Source organism: Mesoplodon mirus, assembly GCF_964341445.2.
Source record: "Mesoplodon mirus genome assembly, chromosome: 15".
Taxonomy (NCBI): domain Eukaryota; kingdom Metazoa; phylum Chordata; class Mammalia; order Artiodactyla; family Ziphiidae; genus Mesoplodon; species Mesoplodon mirus.
The window spans coordinates 33,940,373-33,956,866 of NC_138991.1; the positions used below are offsets into that span (position 1 = coordinate 33,940,373).

The following is a 16,494-nucleotide window of genomic DNA, read 5'->3' on the forward strand; positions in this document are numbered from 1 at the left end:
ATGTGAATCAGATGATTCCAACCCCCAGCTTTTGAGTCTTCCAGCTGAGGTCCCAGGCATCAGAGAGCAGAGACAAGCCATCTTCCTTGTACCTTTTCCAGATTGCTGACCCATAGAATCCATGAGCATATGATAAAACAACGGTGTTTACACCACTAGTTTTGCGTGGCTTGTTACGTAGCACTAGTAACCGGAACAGAACCTTAGAGTCAAAAGATGCCAGAATTGTGGACATATTTATCAGTTTCAAAATTATTTATATATTAAATAAAAATTTACCACTTATTATACACATTAAGATGTAATGGATGAATTTATGGTGAAAGAAATGTTTTTAAATATTTTATTGGTTAACTACAAAAAACACTTTTTTGCTCTAAAAGAAACATACTGAACAAAGTGAGAAACATTTTTATCGTGATTGCACCCCTCCTACCGTCTTGTTGTGGCTTCTTCTTTGTCTTTGGATGTAGGATATCTTTTTTGGTAGGTTCCAGCATTTTTTTTGTCAGTGGTTGTTTTGCAGTTAGTTGTGATTTTGGTGTTTTCGTAAGAAGAGGTGAGCTCACGTCTTTCTACTCCGCCTATTTTGAGAAACAATTTTAAAATCATGGCTTAACATTTTCTGAAGTTCTAGTTGAAAGTTCATTAAAAACTCTCAAAATAGGGCTTCCCTGGTGGCGCAGTGGTTGAGAGTCCGCCTGCCGATGCAGGGGACACGGGTTCGTGCCCCGGTTCGGGAAGATCCCACATGCCGCGGAGCGGCTGGGCCCGTGAGCCATGGCCGCTGAGCCTGCGCGTCTGGAGCCCATGCTCCGCAACGGGAGAGGCCACAACAGTGAGAAGCCCACGTACCGCAAAAAAAAAAAAAAAAACTCTCAAAATAAACTGACCTTCATAACTGAAAAGAGTATGTCTCAAACATATGTAAATCCAAGTGGAATAGGTGCTTCTTTGGCTGCATTTATTACTTTTTAAATAAATGAGTCAAAACCCACTGAGATTCTTCATTTGGAAGACTTGTCAACAGGTCAGAAAATGATTTCCAAGTTCAAATAACAGCATTCTTAAAGGGGGTACATACTATTTGGGACCACAAAACCACTACATCCTGTAGCACATAAGTTGCAGTTGGTCATAATCTTGAATTTGCCTCTATGACCTTAGGATACTGATCTTGTTAGAGGTGAACCATGGCATGAGGATCCCAGCGAGGGTACCAGTGTCACTTAAAAATACAATGAAGTTAACTTTTTATTACTGTTATCTTTAAAAATTAGAAATATTAATTTTTTCCTGCATGATGCCAGTGGATATTTTGTACCACATGTGGTGCAAATGCCCCACCTTGACAACTATAGCTCTGAAGCGTTTTGTGCTAGTAAGCCCTGTGCTTCATGAGCAGCAACTCCAACTGCTCAGGCCCAGGCCAGGATGGAACCATAGCTGAGGCCAGTTCCGGCAGGAGAGGTGGAGGCCTCTGCACAGGCTGAACCTTCCCCATGTTGATAAGTGACAGCAAGGAATGCTTTTCAGGGAACTGGCATTGCTGTGCATGGCCTGTTAATCTTACTGTTGAATCATTGCTTTTAAATTATTTAAAATATTTTTCAGTAAGACTTTTTCTTCCCTTGTGACCATGAGCTCTGCCAAAAGGTGAGTTGTTGTTCTCTCCTAAATTATAAAGTGAACAGGGTTTTTCCAGATTGCTGAGAAAAGTCTTCAGCTAAGTGACACTTAAAGTCTTCACTTTGTCCTTTGAACTCCAGTCAACACTGACCCTGGGGGTTACAGGATGAAAGAAGAATTTGTGCTTGGATGACATGAGAGGTTGCGGGGGTGAGGTATTTTCACATGAAAACATTTTGAAGTCTTACTTGAGCTCTATAGTTCCTTCCCAGGGGATAGGGTGGAACATTGCGATCCTGGAAAGGGTCCACAGAACAAGTCACTCTTTAGCACAGATTCACTGAAAACCCTGTGTGTTTAGTTGGGATGGCTGAGAAATAGGCACTGAAGAGTGTGGTCAGGAAGAAGCAGAGAAATAGTGAGAAAACCAGCAAACTCACCAAAGATGAACCTATGAACCTCAGGAAACTAGAGAACAGGAGCCCAGAATCCTGGGGAAACCTGAAGGAAAATATATTTAATTCAGCAGATTAGACCCAGTGATGGGGCTGAGTGTGCAGTAGAAGCTGAAAAGTAAAGCATCTTGTGTTGGTGCTGTAGCCGCTCACATCAGGAGGGGGAGGCATCCCGAGCAGGGAACTCGGCACAGGTTCTCTGCTGATGTGGCAGGGGCTGCTGCTTTTGTGACAAAAACCTTGTAATTCAATTTAAATTTTCCACTGGGAGAAGCAGCTCAGCATGGTTGTTAATAGTGTGGGTTCTGGAGCTACAATTTTTGTTCACTATGTACTACTAGCCTTGTGATGCTGGATAAAGTGTTTCCTCTTAAGGTGATTGTTGTGAGTGATTCACATATATTAGCTTCATAGTTACAAATTTAGCATGTAGTGTGTACTCAGATATTATCTTTTATTTATATTGTTTTGATGCAGGAACTTAAGTGGCTTATTACACACATTTAAAATAGATGTAAAAATAAATGAGTCTCATGCTACAAACTCAAATGAGGAATGTCTCATATAAAAGAATGGTCACCAGGATTCACTGAGAGAGGGCTTGAGCCAGTCATGAGCAGAGCGCTGCACCTATGCTAAAATCCTCTCAGTTACACTCAAGCAGAGTGTGGTCCCCTGTTGGGCTATTCCTGCTTTACCTAATCTTGAAGAGCTGTGAAATTCTGGCACCAGTTCAAAGCCTCAAGGGCCTAATTCTAGAGACTGACCACAAGGGCCGTTTTCTCTGCAGCAGGACTTGGGCTGTGGCTGCAGGGATTTCACCAAGAAATGTTAGAGCAGGAGGTGGCCATTAACCAGACCTGTGTTGTCTAACCTGTACCTCCAGGCAAAAGAGGAAAGAGGCCAACAACGATGAATACAGGGCTCGTGTAGTTAGATTTAATGACCTTTTGTGTCTCTAGAGCTCAAAATTCTGGATACTGTTCAGGAATAGCCAAGAAAATTCTGAGAAAGGATGAGTACCTTCAATATCAAAATGTAAAAGCATTCTACTTAGGACCATTTGATAGTGACACAGGAATAATCAAATAAATCAATGGATAGATTAGGAAGGAGAATCCAGAAGTAGACCCATTTGTGAGAATTTATGATTAAGACACCAAGAGACTGAGGGAATTTGACCAAGATGGAGTAGGAAGACGCTGAATTCACCTCCTCTCATGGGCACACCAAAATTACAACTATTTACAGAACAATTGTTGGTGAAAGAGACTGGAATCTACCAGAAAAGATCTTCTACAACTAAAGATATTTAAAAGGAACCACAAGATGGGTAAGGGGGCAGAGTTGAGGTATAGTCAAGACTTAGACGCCAGAGCAGGCAACCCTCAAACACGAAAGTAATTACAGTTGCAGAGGTTGTCCCCAAGGAGCAAGGGCTTGGAGGCCCACATCAGGCTCCCCAGCCATTGGGAAAATGAGCCCCCCAGAATGGCTTGGAAGGCTGGCAGGGCTTACTTTGGGGAGAGCCAGAGAGCTGTGGGAAAGAGAGACTCCACTCTTAGGGGGTACACCCAAAATCCACACGCTCAGGGACTCAGGGCAGAAGCAGTAATTTGAAAGGAGCCCAAGTCAGAGCCACCTGCGATCTTGGAGAGTCTCCCGGAGAGGCAGGAGGCAACGCAACTGGAGCTCACCCTGGGGACATAGACGCTGGCAGCAGCCATTCTGGGGAGCTTGTTCTGCCACAAGGACCCTGGTGCTGGTAAGTACCATTTTGGAATCCTCCCTCCAGTTCGTTAGCCTTGGGACCTAGCCCCACCACTGCTCCTCACACCCAAGAGCCTGTAGGCACCAGTTCGGGGGTGTCTCAGGCCAAGCAACTAGCCAGGGCTCAGGGGGTCCTGGGGCTGGTACCCATCTGCTGCTGGTATGTTGGCTGGGTCCTGACATAGCAAACTGCAGGGCTGTGGTGGTCCTGGGGTTGGTGTCTGTCCACTGGTGGGCCGGATTGGGGTCCAGGGCAGCCCCACCCACCAGCAGGCAGGCTGCCTTAAGACCCTCTGAGCTCACAGCCAGTGTCCACTGGAGGGCACGGGACCTGACTTCACCTCACACACTATACTCAGGACCTAGCTCCACCCACCAGTTGGCAAGCACCAGTCCCAAGACACCCTAGGTCCTGAGTCCACGTACTAGTGAGCTGGCACTAGGCTGAGGACCAACCTCACACCAGTGAGCATTCACTAGCCCCACCCACCAGCAGGTAGATATTAGCCGCAGACCACAGCATGCCATGGCAGGACCTAGGCCACCCATCAGCAGGCAGGTAGGCACCAGCCCTAGCATCCCCCAGGCCCTGGCCCTGCCGACAAGCAGGTCAACTTCAGCTCTGGGACACCTTGGGCCTCTTAGCCAGAGAACCCAGGATCTAGCACCACCCAGCTAGCCGGCTGACACCAACATCAGGATTCCTGGGGCCCCCTGGGGTTCTGCAACCAGCTGCCTTGTGACCCAGCCCCAACTAGTTGATGGTGGGCTCTGTGCAAGGCAGGGTCTAGAAGCCAACTGGACTGGGGGCCGGCTCTGCCTACCAGACTGCCCATGGTAATTAGCTAGCCACAACAGCCCACATAGGAGGCACCCCTAGAGCATGTAGCCCTGGTGACCAGAGGGGAGTGCACTGCTGGGATGTATAGGACGTCTCCTACAAAACGCCACTTTTCCAAGGTCAGGAAATGTAACCAATCTAGCAGTTACATAGAAATAAAAACAGCAAATCAGGCAGAATGAGGTGACAGAGGAACATGTTTTAAATGAAGGAAAAAGATAAAGCCCCAGAAGAAGAACTAAGTGAAGTGGAGGTGATAGGCAATTTATTCAATAAAAAGTTGAAGGTAACAATTGTAAAGATGATCAAAGAAATTCAGAGAAGAATGGATGAACACAGTGAGGAGTTAGAAGTTTTTAAGAAAGAATATACAAAGAGGAATGAAATAGAGATGAAGAATTTAATAACTGAAATGAAAGATACACCAGAAAGAACAGTAGATTAAAGTGATACAGAGGAACAGTAGATTAAAGTGATACAGAGGAATGAATCAGTGAGCTGGAAGACAGTAGTGGCAATTGCTGCAGAAGAATAAAAAGAGGTGAGGACAGTACATCTGGAGCACACTAACACTGTATAGAGGTCCCAGAACAGAAGGAGAAGAGAGAAAGGGGCAGGAAACATTTGAAGAGATAATGGTGGAAAACTTGCATAATCTGGGAAAGAAAACAGACATTCGGGTCCAGGAAGCACAGAGTCCCAAACAGGATGAACCCAAAGAGGATTACACCAAGACACATTGTAATTAAAATGGCAAAAATGAGAGAATGTTAAAAGCAGTGAGGGAAAAGGAACAAGGTACATACAAGGGAACTCCCATAAGGCTATCAGCTGACTTTTCAGCAGAAACTGCAGGCCAGAAGGGAGTGGCATGATATGGTGATGAAAGGGAAAAACCTACAACTAAGAATACTCTACTCGGCAAGGTTTTCATTCAGATTTGATGGAGAGATCAAAAGTTTTATAGACAAGCAAAAGCTGAAAGAGTTCAGCACCACCAAACCAGCATTACAAGAAATGTTAAAGGGACTTGCCTAAGCAAAAAAAAAAGAAAAAAAAGCCACTACTAGAGACATGAAAATTACAAAAAGAAAAAGCTCGTTGGTAAAGGCAAATACACAGGAAAGGTAGTAAGTTAACCACATACAAGCTATTAGGAAGGTTAAAAGGCAAAAGTAGTACAATCATGTATGCTCACGATAAGTAGTTAAAGGGAACACAACAAAAAGATATTAAAATGCATTTGAAATCAAGAGATCAGCAACTTAATCACATATATAGATTGCTATATATAAACCTCATGGTAATAACAAACCAAAAATCTGTAATAGATACACAAAAAATAGAAAGGAATTCAAACGTAACACTAAAGATAGTCATCAATTCACAAAGGAATAGGACAAAAGAAGAAGAAAGGAACAAAAGAACTACAAAAACAACCAGAAGACGATTAAGAAAGTGGCAATAAGTGCATACCTATCAGTAATTACTTTAAATGTAAATGGACTAAATGCTCTAATCAAATGACATACAGTGGCTGAATGGATACAAAAATAATACCCGTATATATGCTGCCTATAGGAGATTTACTTCAGATCTAAAGACACACAAAGTGAGGGAATGGAAAAAAAGTATTGCATGCAAATGAAAATCAGAAGAAAGCTGGGGTAGCAATACTTGTATCAGACAAAACAGGCTTTACAACAAAGGCTGAACAAGAGACAAGAACATTACATAATGATCAAGGGATCAATACAATAACAATGAATAAAAATATATATGCACACAACATAGAACACCTAAATACATAAAGCAAATATTAACAGACATAAAGGGGAAAATTGACAGTAACAGTAATAGTATGGGACTTTAACACTCCCCTTATATCAATGGACAGATCATCTAGAGAGAAAATCAAGGAACCACTGGACCAAATGGACTTTATATATATATTACATTCCATCCAAAAGCAGGAGAATACACATTCTTTTCAAGTGCACATGGAACATTCACCTGTTTAGATCACATGGTAGGCCACAAGACAAGTCTACGCAAATTTTTGAAAATTGAAGTCATATCAAGTATTTTTTCCAACCACAATGCTATGAGACTAGAAATCAACTACAGAAAAAAAAAAAACCTGCAAAAAGCACAAACACATGGAGGCTAAACAAATGCTACTAAATAACCAATAGGTCAATGAAAAAAAATCAAAGAGAAAAAAAGTACCTGGAGACAAATGGAAATGAAAACACAACAATCCAAAATCTACGGGACATGGCAAAAGCAGTTTTTAGCGGGAAGTTTATAGTGATGTAAGCCTACCTCAGGAAACAAATATCAAACAACCTGACCTAATACCTAAAACTACAAAAAGAAGAATAAAACCCAAAGTTGGTATAAGGAAAGAAATCATAAAGAGCAGAAATAAATGAAATAGAGATTTAAAAAGCAATAGAAAAGATCAGTGAAGTTAAAACCTGGTTCTCTGAAAAGACAAAATTGATAAACCTTTAGCCTGACTCATCAAGGAAAAAAGAGGGCTCAAATCAATAAAATCAGAAACAAAAATGGAAAAGTTACAACCAACACCACAGAAGTATAAAGGATTATAAAAAGTTACTAGACAGCTATATGCCAATAAAATGGACAACCTAAAAGAAATGGACAAGTTCCTAGAAATGTACAATCTCTCAAGACTGAACCAGGAAGAAATAAAAAATATGAACAGACCAATGATCACTAATGAAATTGAATCAGTAATTTAAAAAACTACCAACAAACAAAAGACCAGGACCAGGTGACTTCACAGGTGACTTCTACCAAACATATAGAGAAGAGTTAACACCTATCCTTCTCAAACTATTCCAAAAAAATTGCAGAGAAAGCAATGCTTCTGAACTCATTCTATCAAGCCAGCATCACCCTGATACCAAAAGCAAAGATATCACAAAAAAAGAAAGAGAATTATAGGCCAATATCACTGATGAACATAGATGCAAAGATCCTCAACAAAATGCTAGCAAATCAAATCCAACAATACATTAAAAGGAGTATACACCATGATCAAATGGGGTTTATCCCAGGGATGCAAGGATGGGTCAGTATCTACAAACCAATGTGTTATACCACATTAATAAATTAAAGCATAAACATCATATAATCATCTTAATAGATGCAGAAAAATCTTTTGACAAAATTCAACATCCATTTATGATAAAAACTCTCCACAATGGGTATAAGAATATACTTTGATATAATACTATATATGATAAGCCCACAAATAACATCATAGTCAACAGTGAAAAGCTGAAAGCACTTCCTCTAAGATCAGAAACAAGACAAGGATGCCCACTGTCACCACTTTTATTCAACAATAGTATCGGAAGTCCTTGCCACAATAATCAGAAAAGAAAAATAAATAAAAACACCAAAATTGGAAAAGAAGAAGTAAAATTGTCACCGTTTGCAGATGGCATGATTACTGATTTTCTATATGTAGAAAATTCTACAGATGCCACCAAAAAACTACTAGAACTCATAAAATTCAGTAAAATTTCAGGATACAAAATTAAAATACAGAAATCTGCTGCATTTCTCTACACTAACAGCAAACTATCAGAAAGAGAAATTAAGGAAATAATCCCATTTGTAGTCTTATCAAAAGAATAAAATTCCTAGGAATAAATCTACCTAAGGAGATAAAAAACCTGTACTTGGAAAACTAAGACACTGCTGAAAGAAATTCATTGAAGACGACACAAACAGATGGAAAGATATACCGTGTTCATGGGTTGGAAGAATACTATTAAAATGATCGTACTACCCAAGGCAATCTATAAGGTCAGTGCAATCCCAATCAAAATACTAATGGCATTGTTTTTCACAGAACTAGAACAAATAATTCTAAAATCTGTGTGGAAACACAAAGACCCCAAACAGCAAAAGCAATCTTGAGAAAGAAGAACAAAGCTGGACGTATCACGCTCTGTGACTTCAGACTATACTGCAAAGCTACAGTAATCAAAATGGTATGGTACTGGCACAAAAACATTCACATTGATCAATAGAAAAGAAGAGAGAGCTCAGAAATAGACCCATACATTTACAGTCAATTAATCTATGACAAAGGAGGCAAGAATATACAGTGGGGAAAAAACAGTCTCTTCAATAAGTGGTTCTGGGAAAACTGGACAGCTATATGTAAAAGAATGAAATTAGACCACTTTCTCACACCATACAAAAATAAAATGGATTAAAGATCTAAATGTAAGATCGGCAACCATAAAGCTCCTAGAAGGAAACATAGAACACTCTTTGATATAAATCATAGCAATGTAATTTTTAAATCTTTTGCCAAGGGCCAAGGAATAAAAGTAAAAACAAACAAGTGGGAATTATTTAAATTTAAAAGCTTTTGCACAGCAAAAAATACCATTGACAAAACAGAAAAACAACTTACTGAATGGGAGAAAATATTTGCACATGATATGATTGATAAGGGGTTAATATCCAAAATTTATAAACAGCTTGTATAACTCAATACTGTTTTTAAAATATTTATTTATTTATTTGGCTGTGCCAGGTCTCAGTTGCAGCACGTGGGATCTTCATTGCCACATGCAAGATCTTTGTTGTGGCATGCGGGATCTTTCAGTTGCGGCATCCGGGATCTAGTTCCCTAACCAGGGAACGAACCCAGGCCCCCTGCGTTGGGAGCACAGAGTCTTAACCACTGGACCACTAGGGAAGTCCCATTACTCAATATTTTTAAAAAAACAATTAAAAAATTAGCAGAAGACCTGAATAGACATTTTTCCAAAGAAGACAGATATTGGCCAACAGGCACATGAAGAGATGCTAATCATCAGAGAAATTCAAATAAAAACCACGATGAGTTATCACCTCACACTTTTCAGAATGGCTAGCATCAAGAAGACCACAAATAACAAATGTTGGTGAGGAGGTGGAGAAAAGGGAACCATTGTACGCTGTTGTTGGGAAAGTAAATTAGTGCAGCCAATTGGTGGAAACAGTGTGGAGGTTCCTCAAAAAACTGAAAATAAAACCACCATATGATCCACCGTTTCCACTCCTGGGCATATATCCAAAGAAAATGAAACACTAATTTGAAAAGATGCAAGCGCCCCAATGTTCATAGCAGCATTATTTACAATAGCCAAGATATGGAAGCAACCTAAGTGTCCATCAACAGATGAATGGATAAAGAAGTGTGGTGTACATGTATACAATGGAAAACTACTCAGCCATAAAAAAGAATGAAATTTTGCTATTTGCAACAGCGTGGATGGACCTGGAGGGTACTATGTTTAGTGAAATAAGTCAGACGGACTTCCCTGCTGGCACAGTGGTTAAGAATCCGCCTGCCAGTGCAGGGGACATGGGTTTGAGCCCTGGTCCGGGAAGATCCCAGATGCTGTGGAGCAACTAAGCCCATGCACCACAACTACTGAGCCTGCACTTTGGACCCCGCGAACCACAACTACTGAGCCCACACGCCACAACTACTGAAGCCCATGCACCTAGAGCCCGTGCTCCCAACAAGAGGAGCTACTGCAATGAGAAACCCGCAAACCCCAACAAAGAGTAGCCCCCGCTCGCTGCAACTAGAGAAAGCCCGTGTGCAACAACGAAGATGCAACACAGCCAAAAATAAACAAAGAGAAAGACAAATACTCTATGTTATTACTTATATGTGGAGTCTAAAAAATACAACTAGTGAATATAATAGAAAAGAAGCACTCACAGATATAGAGAACAAGCTAGTGGTTCCAAATGGGAGAGGGAAGTGTGGAGGGGCAAGATAGGGGTGGGGGATTACGAGGTACAAACCACTATGTATAAAATAAATAAGCTACAACAATCTAGTGTGTAATACAGGGAATATAGCCAATAGTTTATAATAATTATAAATGGAATATAACCTGTAAAATTGTGAATCACTGTGTTGTACATCTGAAACTTGTATAATTTTGTACCTTAATTATACCTCAGTTTAAAAAAAGAAGAATAAGCCTACAAGGATTGTACAGCACAGGGAATATAGCCAATATTTTATAATTTTAAGTGGAGTATAATCTACTTAAAAATTTGAATCACTGTGTTGTACACCTGAAACTAGTAACTCAACTATACATCAATAATAATAATAAATTAAAAAGATGGCAAGTGACTATTCAAAAAGTGGTTTGAAGGCATCTGGCTGTCCACCTAAATTGTAAAATAACACCACCTCCAAATTAAAATTATTCATGGGCTAAAAATAAACCCTCATAAGAGTTAAGCATAAAAAGAAAACTATAAAATTATTTTTATAATTTGGCCCTCCTAAGCAATACACAAAATCCAGAAACAAAAAAAGATTGATAATTTTAGCCTTATTGAAAATTAAAATGAGGAGGGAAAAGGGAATGCGCAGGCTGGTGAAGAACAGTAATGTTTTCTACTCTGTGTTTTTTGAATCTTATACAATGAGAACTTACTGGGGACAACGTGGCTTACAAAACTAAAAAAAATGGAAATTTTTGTGAGCAGTTAACTTCGTGCCATGGTTTTTCATTCATCCATTGATCACCCAGTATTGAGCTCCTCTATGTGTACTTGGATTGTGTGGAGGTTAATAAAAGAGCCACCACCTAGGGCCCGCTATCTGTGTAATGGTTGTCCAAGAAGGAAAAGCTCACTCAGTTCAGCTTCCTGGAGTGGGTGGGACTTGATCTGGCCCTTGCAAAATGGGGAGAAGATAAGGGTCTTCCAGGCTAGGGAGACTGAGGTCAGCAGCCCCACGTGCCCAGCTGCTCGGCACCCACGCTGGGCTGGGCCTCCTTGAAGTGGGTGAGTTTTGCACAGGCCTCTCCTGTGTCGGGAACAGTAGTGGAGGAAGTGGTGAGAGTGGGTCAGAGTCAGGTTTGGAGGTTGGCACACCGAGCCTGAGAGAAGTTCAAAGGGTTGAGAGAATGAGTGCTACCTGGGCTGGGAGCAGTGAAGTGACTGGCCTGGAGGCCCTGCTTATCCAGCCTCTCAGGTGTGGATGGGGTGGTAGAGTTTACTTAAGAGGCCGACTGGCTAACACCACAGGATTAGAAGAGATGCTGAGTCAGGGGCATGTGTGCAGGGCAGGCCTCAGGGGACCACAGCCCTGAGGTGGGGCCACCTCTCAGTTCTCACCACACCCTGGACAGGAGTCCTCAACACAGACCCGTGGCTCTAAGCTTGAGCTCAACCAAGCTACTCTCACTCCAGATGCAAGCTCAGCACAGGATAAGACAGGACACAAAGGCTTCTGATCACTTGTCACTGCTTACAGCAGCATGCTTGTCAGTTTTCATTCTGTAAACGAACATACACAGGAAAGCAATTTACAGCAACACTTTGTGGGGAAACACTCTTGTGTCCCAGAGGTGGGAGTGGTAAGAAGAGGTCAGGTGGTCAGGATGGGAAGCCTTCAGAATTTCCTGATGGGCTGGAGATGCGTGAAGAGTCACAGGTGACTATGCGCCTTTGGCCTTCGCAGCTGGAAACCAGTTGCCTTCAGCTGTGGGGAGGAAGGCTGCAGATGGGGCAGAGTTCCATAGGCAAGCCACTGGTCAGGCTGTGCCTGCCTCTTAGGTAGCTCCCCTGCTGGTTCTCCTGCCTACAGGTCTTCCTCTTCCCAAGTTCCACCACCTCCCTACCCCTTAGCTGGGGGTGAGGGGGGCTGTCAGAGCCTTCTTCCTAAGGAGAAACCAGGGGGGGCCCCTCCCTCCCACGGGAAGGACATCTCAGGTCCCCCTGTGGCATCTCTTCCCTTACCCCTCCCACCCTTCCCCAGAGCCTGCCCAGGGTTGGTACCCACAGGCAGGGCTGGGAAGGGAACCTGAGCCACCGTCCTGCTCACACTAAAAGCACAGCCTGGGGACAGGGAAAACCTTGTCACTGTCACTTTAAGTCTCTTGAGGGAGGGGGTCCTCGACCCTGGATTCACCACCCTGAGGAAGACAGAGAAGGAAGTGGGGCAGGTTTGCGGAGAGCACCAAGCAGCGCTCCTAGGGCCTGCTCACACGTAAAGACTTCCTGCGATGAGACCGGAAACACAGGTGCTGTCCCCACCACGGCAGCCCCCAGAGCCTGGGCCAGAGGGGAGCCATGGACAGGCCCCGGGCCCTGAGCCTGCTCTTGGCGCTGCTGACTCTCTGCATCACTGCTGGTGAGTGGGGGCCAGAGAGATGCAGAGGCCATGGGGATGGGGCAGAGACCCAGGCCCGGGTCCTAGCTCCTGTGCCCATATCCCACAGGGACTCCTGAGGTGTGGGTGCAGGTTCAGATGGAGGCCACCGAGTCCCCGTCCTTCACTGTCCGCTGTGGATTCCTGGGATCTGGCTCTATCTCCCTGGTGACTGTGAGCTACGGGGGCCCCGATGGTGCCGGAGGGACCACGCTGGCTGTGTTGCACCCAAAGCTCGGCACCCAGCACTGGAACCCTGCCTGCCGGGCCCACTGGGAAACCAGAACCAGCATCTCCCTCACCTTGGAAGGGTCCGAGGGGAGAAGCTCCAGTCCCAACACCACCTTCTGCTGCAAGTTTACTTCCTTCCCCGAGGGCTCCCAGGAGGCCTGTGGGAACGTCTCCCTCAGCCCAGACCAAGGTGGGGCTGATGAGGAGAGGGGGCCCCAGGAGGACAGGGAGGGACTCGAGGGTGCCAGGCACCTAACCAGTATGTCTCTCTCTGTGCACAGGGCTCCCTGCTCCTACTCCAGCCACCATGCTGCGAGCTGACCTGGCTGGGATCTTGGGGGTTTCGGGGGTCCTTCTCTTTGGCTGCGTCTACCTCCTCTACCTCCTGTGTCGGCAAAGGCACTGGTGAGACCCAGCCCCTGCTGATCCAAGTGCCCACGACACTGGGCCAGCCACATGCTTTGCCTCTGACCCTCCTAACTCTCTCCCAGGTCTGTCATGAAGCTTCAGCCACCCAGCCACAGCAACCCCCAGACACAGAGGAGAGCAAGTGTGAGGATCGGGGGATGGCTTTGGAGAGGGGAATGGAGGGGGCTGGAGGTGGGGGACCACGAGGTGGAGCCTCACTTGAGCCTCCTTCCCCGTCTCCCCTGCAGGCAGCCGGCCAAGCCTCCCTGACCTCTCTCCACATCCCCTATGCCACCATCAACACTAGCTACTTCAGCCCGGCAACTCTGCACCGGGTCCTCCCACCTCAGCCCCTGCCCAGGTGGGCGCCGCTCCCCAGCCAGAGCCCCGTCCCCTGGGCACCCCTGCCGGCCTCCGCTCGCAGCAGCTTCATCTCTGTTGAGAACCGACTCTACGCTCAAGCAGAAAAGGGGCCTCTCCACGCCGGCACCGACCTCATCCCGCTCCCGGACTGTCTGGAGCGCAGAGCCATGGAGGGGCGTTAGGAGTTCGATGAGAGGGACCCCAAGTCCACTCTGCCTTTCTCCTCTCCTGGGCCCCTGGAACCCCCTTCTGTTGGGTGTGTGTCCTGGTGGCCCACTGTCTTTGCACAGCTTGTTTTATTCTCAGGCTTCCAGTAAGTGTCTCCACACATACCCCTCCAGGGCCCACTTGCTGTGGATGTGGTCAGCACGTGTGCATGTGTGGGCGCACGTGTATGTATGTGAAGTGACAAAACCCCATCCCAGGTCGTTTCCTGTTTTCAATTCCCCGAACCTCCCAGATGAGGTTGATAACTAAACCAACAAGAATGGTTTCTCTGACCTGGGCTTTGGCTGGGCCTTTTTTCTTTGGTGGGGGGTGGTTAAGATGTCAGAGGGGTTTCAACCCCCTGGGAGGCAGGGGCCAGGTTAGACCCGGAGGGGGAGGGTGCCTCAGCGTGGGGATCTCTCCTCTGCCTGACAGGGGACAGGGGGGTTCCTGGCCCTGAAGACCTTGCTGAGGGACGCCAGGTGGGAAGACAGGATTGGGGGTCTGGTGGCCCCCAGACAAGATGGCCCATATTCAAATCCCACTATGTCTTAGGACAGCAGCAAGGGCTTCTGGAGCTTCAACCCAGAAAAGTCCCTGGGACAGGGGCTCCCTGAGATGGCCTGGGGGTAGAGCCCTGATGCCCTCCCTCCACAGAGTGGACATTCAGAGGCAGGGGACCCACCTCAGATCTGCCCACAGTGGCTTCCTCCGGCTCCTCTCCTGTTACTAGGGCACCAGGACTACTCCCCAGTGGCCAGTCAGGGGGAGGCAGATGCCCGCTCAGACACAGGGACTGAGCCCACGCTCCCCCCGCCCACTCAGCTCCCCATCCGGCAGCAGCCCTCCTTCTGTAATCAGGCCCAGCAGCCTGGGCCTCATCGCATCTTTGCCACATGAGACAACATGCTGAAAGAGCTCTGTAAGCTGCAAGCCTCCACAGAACGTGATGGATTCCGGTGACAGGGGGAGGCCTGGGCCTGGAACCAGGCTAAGGCAGCACCCAACCAGGGTGAATACTGGGGGGTGGGGGGTGTCGGGGGAGACAGTTGTCGCTCAGCCCCTTCCTTGGTCCTGCATGTGGAAAGTCCCAGGCAGTGCCACCTGCTATCCCAGGAACCATTCCTTCTGCCTGGCTCAGGGAGGGCCTGCCCAGAGTCTATGTTCAACCACAGAATCTTCCAGAAACCCAGCTTACTATTGCAGGCATTATTCAGACATGGTGCTCCCAGAACCAATCCCCATCAAGCCACCAGCTCTACACCACGCAGGGGAGAGGGTGATCCAGACAGGGCGAGGGGGTGGCTAAGGGTCATCAGGACTGCCTTCCTCAGCCCGTGGGCATCGTCATCTTCTGAGGAGCCCTCAGCATTGGCCTGGGCAGCTCAGTAGTCCCTGCAGGGCTGGGGGTTCAAGGGAGAGAGGTGGGGCTGCTGCGGAGGTCCCCAAGGAAGGTAGAGAGATGTAAGGGAGGGGGTAGTTCAGGGTCAGGCAGCCTTGGGACCACGTCAAGACCAAGCACAGGGGTGTGTGGGCAACAGGGCTCAGGGGAGGCCTTGGAGGAAGCCTTACTTCCCTAGGAAGAGACTCCCAGGGCTCCCAGGCCCTCAGCCTAGCCACTTGCCCATCAGAGTGTCAGCAGAGAGGCCCCACTCCATCCCCCACCCCCACCCCGGGCCTGAGCCCACCTTCCACAAGCTCAGGAGGCCACAGCCCAGCCTGGTCCTGCACTACATGAAACCAAAATCCTCGGGACCCAGGAAGTCTCCGCAACTGGCCTGCCCCCCACTGCCCAGTCCCAAGTGCCAGAACCAGCAGCAGTGAAGGGACCAGCTGAGAGAGCCGAGTTGTGGCCCTGCACCTGGAGGTGTGGCTGCACACGGCCCCCAAGAGCAGCATCCAGGCCCCCCCTCAGAACCCAGCCGTGGAGATCATGCTCTGCTATTCCTTCATTCAACACATGGGGAAACTGAGGCCCAAGAGGGAGAGAACTGGCCCAAGGGGACAGGACTGAACCAGCCCCAGCACCTCCACGAGGCATCCAGGACACGCCCTCAGCCAGAATCCCTCAAAAGCCTTGTGCTCTGAGCTGACCTGGCTTGGAATCCCAGGGGCCACTCCCCGGCTGTGGGTGCCCGAGTGGTTTACTTAGTCTCTAAGAGGCTCACTTTGCTCCACACATAAGGGGAGGTAAGGCCTGAGGGGAGGTGGAGATTGTAAACCAGGACCAAGTACTAAGCAGCTTAGTACAGCACGAAGTATCTTATTTACTACTTTGAAAACACCTACCACTTCGGCGTGTTACAAGCCCATTTAACAGAGCCCAAGGTCACGCAGCTGGGAGGCAGAGATGTTTTTAGTGGGGA

At 46.3% G+C, this 16,494-nt stretch overlaps 1 protein-coding gene across 1 annotated transcript; it reads left to right on the plus strand.

Moving 5' to 3' along the window:
- The first annotated feature begins 12,825 nt into the window (after window positions 1–12,825).
- On the plus strand, window positions 12,826–14,363 carry PVRIG (PVR related immunoglobulin domain containing). Its single transcript, XM_082645321.1, has 5 exons — window positions 12,826–12,901; window positions 12,990–13,340; window positions 13,432–13,555; window positions 13,642–13,702; window positions 13,807–14,363. The coding sequence occupies exons 1-5, from the start codon at window positions 12,841–12,843 to the stop codon at window positions 14,101–14,103; spliced, it is 894 nt and encodes a 297-aa protein (XP_082501447.1). The 5' UTR covers window positions 12,826–12,840; the 3' UTR covers window positions 14,104–14,363.
- Window positions 14,364–16,494: the final 2,131 nt, after the last annotated feature.